General features: G+C 37.4%; 1 protein-coding gene across 1 annotated transcript in view; it reads left to right on the forward strand.

Moving 5' to 3' along the window:
* Nucleotides 1–5,175, forward strand: part of ITIH5 (inter-alpha-trypsin inhibitor heavy chain family, member 5) — a 145,210-nt gene that overhangs the window by 20,654 nt on the left and 119,381 nt on the right. The window contains exon 4 of the mRNA XM_006891876.1: nucleotides 4,479–4,729. Coding sequence (XP_006891938.1) covers nucleotides 4,479–4,729 — 251 coding nt within the window. The remainder of the gene's footprint in view (nucleotides 1–4,478; nucleotides 4,730–5,175) is intronic.

The raw sequence follows: 5,175 nt of genomic DNA on the forward strand, positions 1-5,175 counted from the left end.
CTCCTCTTCTTCTTCTTCTTCTTCTTCTTCTTCTTCTTCTTCTTCTTCTTCTTCTTCTTCTTCTTCTTCTCCTTCTTCTTCTCCTTCTTCTTCTTTTTTATTCTGACCCTCTGCCTTTTTAGTCATGACATCCCTTCCTGAGGAATAGCATCTCCTAGCAACATGCCTAAAGTATGTAAGACAAAACTTTGTCATCACTGCTTCTAAAGAGCATTCTGGATGTACTTTCTCCAAGACATATCTGTTCCTTTGGAAATCCATGGGATAGATAGCAGAGCACACATCAATTCAACAATTTCTGTGCATTCAATTTGTTATGTGCCGTTGAGTCGGAACCTATAAATTCCATCAGAATGGGTAGCCGGTCTTTCTCCCCAAGAGTGGTTGGAGGATTTGAGTTAGCACTTTTTGGTTGTCAGCACAACCCCCTATCCATCAGGCCACTAGAGCTCCCATTCTCACCTATTATATAAGTAGGGTCATATGATGTCCTTTTATGATTGACTTAACTCATTTAGCATATTATCTCCCAGGCCCACTTAGATTGTATCATGCACTAAGATTTCATTTCTTCCACTGGTTGAACAATATTCCATTGTATATATACATCACATTTTGTATATCCATTAACCTGATGATGGACATTTAGGGATTTTCCACATTTTTGCTATTACAAATAGTGCTGCAATGAACTTTAGGATACAAGTCTCTTGAATCTCTGCTTCCAAGTCTTATGGGTATGTAACTGGGAACAGAATTCCCAGTCATGAGTTAGTTCTATTTTTAATTGTTTTCCACAGGAGCTGTACTTCTTTTAAAAAAAAAATATTTTATTTTGGTTCAGTAAAAGTTTATTGAGCCAATTTATTTCTCATCTAACAACTTACACGAATTTTGTTTTGTGACATTTGTGTTGTGATTCTCTCAGTATATGAGCTGTCTTGCCACTGCCTCTCTGAGTTCACTCTCTGTGGTGGTTAAACTACTCAAAGTAGTTATACTACTTTGACTTTCTACCAGCAGTGAGTAAGGATTTCAATTTCCTAACATCATGGCAACATTTATTGCTTTATGGTTTTGTTTTTATTTTTGTTTTAATTTTAAGCCAGTCTACCAAGTCCTTTCCCTGGACTTGATTCCGACTTATGACAAACCTCCAAAGGGTCTCCATGGCTGTAAGTCATAACAGGCAGAGACTGCTTCATCTTTGGAAGAGCAAATGGTGGTTTTGATGCACCAATCTTTTGTTTAGCAGCCCAACACGTAAAGCTCTATGCTAAGCCATCATGATAAGAAACATGGTATCTCTTTGTGGTTTCGAAAGCTAGTTATGCTGAACTTCATTTCATATTTTTATAGCATTTGAATATCCCCTTTGTTGCAATATCTCCTTAAGCCCTTTGCGCATTTTATGATTGGATTATTTATCTTTTTGTGGCTAAGTTGTCAAAGTTTGACATATATTTTGGCTTATTTAATTTTGTCTGCTCTTTGGTTTCTAAAGATACCAGTTTGTAGACCAGGGGTTTTTTTTGTTTTTGTTTTTGTTTTTTTTTTGTCTTTGATAAATAATAGTTTTAATTTTGGGGAGGTTCTATTTATTTATTGTCAATTTTTTTGCTTGCACTTTTGCCATTATAAATCCATTATTGAAAGCTAGAACTAATAACATTGCCCTTACTTGTTCTTCTAATAGGACATTTGTGAAAAATCAGTTGTTAATAGGGGTGTAGCAGGAGCTGTGGTGGCCCGGTGGATAAGGAGTTGCAGTACCAATGCAAAAAGGTAGGCAGTTAGAATCCACCAACCGCTCCAAAGGAGATAAATGGGCAGTCTTTTTAATGCTATTTACAACCTTTGAAATCTTGCTGAAGGCTCAGCTACTAGACAGTTCCAATTCAACAGCACATAGAGCAACACAACAACATAGAAGTATGGGTTTGTTTCTGGACTCTTGACTTTTCCCTATCAGTTTTCATGTCTATTGTTATTTCAGTACCAGGCTGATGTTAATATCATAGCTTTATAATATGTTTTAAATTCAAGAAATGTGAGTGATCCTATTTTTTAAAAAAATTTTGTATTTCAGCCTTGCTTTATCTCTTCAGGGCTTTTTGTTATTCTATGTGAAGTGGAGGACTGGCTTTTATATTTCTGTGAAGAAGGATATTAGAATTTTAAGCAGCATTTTATTGAATATATAGGTCCTTTTGGGTAATAAAGGCATCTTATCCATATTAAATTTTTAATTCCACAGACATGGATTTACTTAAAACTTCTCTAATCTCCTAATCTCCTGCAGTCATTTAGTTTTCATTGTGTAAGTTCTTCATGCCTCTTGTTAGGTTTTTCCCCCCGAGGTAATTGATTCTCTTCTATGCTATTGTAAATGAAATGATTTCTTCTTTCCCTTTCATATATTTCTTTGTTAATCTATAGTGACTCAACTTATTTTTGTTGGTTGAGCTTATACCCAACAAGTGTGCTAAGTTGTAGACATTTTGATCATCTATATATAGCATCATATCACCCTTTAATAAAGATACTTAGACTTCAACTCAAACTCGTTGCAGTTGAGTTGTTTCTGATTCAGTGACACCCCCACTCCCCACCCCTGCCATAGTATTTCCAAAGCTGTAGATCCTAATGAGAGGAGACTGTCCATCTTTCGCTGTCAGAGCTGCTGATGGATCCCATGGGCTGGATCTGGTTTAAGTGTCTGTCTTCTGTCGTTTATTCTACCCGGTCCTCAGTGGAACTCTTCCATCTTGATACTTGTATCTCCTTGTTCAGCTCCAGGAAACAATTGTGTAGGGATGAAGTATCTTAGTAGTTTCTATGCAGAGTTGATATTTATTCCTTTCACTGTACTGTCTTACTGACTCAGAACTTTCTGTGATTGACCAGATGCTGTGATTCTGACCTTTATTGCAGCCACTCCCTGAGCATACTGACCTATATAGTTGCTTCTCCACTGAATTCCCCGAGTCTTCCAGCAACTTGGAAATGTTTTATCTGCTGATGGCTGCTTCTTCCTCTCTCATTCCTTTTGTTTACTCTTTTACTATCCCTTTGATGATCAGTGTGCACCTTGAATCCATAACTTGTCACTCCCAATACTGAAAGCATCTGGGATGGTTTGTATTTTTATAAACTTTATAATCCTTAATTCCCACATAAACACATGGACCACATTTTACCCAGATGTGAAGCCTAATGCATTAGTTATTTGTTGTTTTTTGTTATTAGGTGAACAGATAATATAATAATATAATAATATAATAATATAATAATAATAATATTATTATTATGTTATATTTATGAAACCATCTGACAGTATTTGTAGGAGCAAAAATCAGCCTAAATATTCAGTATAGGGAAGTAGTGAGTGAAATGCAATTGTAAAAAGATTTTAGTGTGTTATTGTGTTTTATTGAGGCTGACTCATAATGACCCTATGAACAACAAATATGAACCCTGCTGTATCTTGTACCATCTGCACAATGTCTGACACACTGGTGCTCATTGCAGCAGTCAATTAACTTGGTTGAGGGTCTTCCTCTCCTTTGCTATTCCTCCACCTTTTCAAGCATGATGCCCCAGGAATAACCTCTCCTAGCAACATGTCCAAAGTATGTGAGATGAAGCTTTATCATCTTTGCCTTCAAGGATCATTCTGGATGCACCTTCTCCAAACATACCTGTTTGTTCTTTTGACAATTCATTGGAAATTTAGTAAATAATTAGAATTCACTTTGCCACCTCTGTAAAGAGGAGAATCCAAGGCTCTCTGATCTAGCAGTTCCTCTGTGTAAATGTCCTCTTCCTTCTAATTACTGTCTATCCCTGGGAGAGGTAGGGAAGTGCAATAGTCTTTGATTCTCTACTTTTAACTATTCTTGAACTTTGTAACCTTTCTGGAGAGCCCTTGACTGTTGCAAATATTAATGCACTCAGCTCATAATGGAAAGGTTGGTGGTTTGCATCCACCCAAAATACCTAGGAAGAAAAGCCTGGCAATGTATTTACAAAATCAATCTTTTTTTAAATTTTTTAATTAATTTAGTTTGTTTATTTTTCATTTCAATGAACATCTACAGAGATTTTGGAATTCCATTCATTCATTGTTGCACCCTTCTCCCCGCACAAACCCCTCCCCCCCCTTGCTCCTCTCCTTTGAAAACCCTCTGGAGCACAGTTCTACTCTGGCACCCATGGAGTTACTATGAGTTGGAATTGCCTTGACTGTGGGTTTCCTCTAATGAAGTCCTTTTCTTTTCCTCCTAATACTAAATTTTATTTTTCATTTCTGAGAACTCACACTGCAGTGCCTACCATTCTTATTGATAGTCTAGCAGAGATGGTATGATTAAACAGTGAGGGTACCTGGTACCTGAGGAAATGTGACTTTGTTCTCCCTGAGCAGTCTTCAATGGTCTCCTCCACTCACATTTAAAAAAAATTTTTTTTCCCAACAGGGAGAAGGGGACAGAAACATTCAGAGCTTCTTTGGTGATTCCCAGCAAAGAAAAAGCTGTCTTCCTCTTAAGTTATGAAGAGCTTTTGCAGAGAAGGCTTGGGCAGTATGAGCACGTTATCAGTGTGCGACCCCAGCAGCTGGTGGGGAGGCTCAGTGTGGAGGTGAACATTCTGGAGTCTTCAGGCATTGCTTCGCTGGAAGTGCTGCCCCTGCACAACAGCAGGCAGAAAGGCAGCGGGCGCGCGGAAGGTGAGTACAGAGCGCAGCGGCAGTGCGCTGTTCTTCTGTGATGATGCAGAACTGGCTGTGAAGTTTAAAGGAATCCAAAGAAGATAACGCAGCTCACTCAGCAAAGGGCTTGAATGGTATGGGATTGGAAAGACAGCAGCAAAACAAAGACTGTATCTTTATTTCCACCTGAAAAGTCACACTCTTTCAGATGATTTTAAAGTGTTTAAATGATTCGACTTGGTAGTACCCTTCTGAAAAGCTATCCTAGGTAAAACAACTTAAATATTGAGACTGTTATATTTATGAAACCATCTGACAGTATTTGTAGGAGCAAAAATCAGCCTAAATATTCAGTATTGGGAAGTAGTGAGTGAAATGTGATTGTAAAAAGAATTCAGTGTGTGGTAATTAAAAAAAATCACAGAACGATTGTAGATGTTAAGTATATAATAATGTTAAATAAT

The sequence above is a fragment of the Elephantulus edwardii genome, unplaced genomic scaffold (genome assembly GCF_000299155.1).
Source record: "Elephantulus edwardii isolate Elephantulus edwardi_28Jun2011 unplaced genomic scaffold, EleEdw1.0 scaffold00105, whole genome shotgun sequence".
Taxonomy (NCBI): domain Eukaryota; kingdom Metazoa; phylum Chordata; class Mammalia; order Macroscelidea; family Macroscelididae; genus Elephantulus; species Elephantulus edwardii.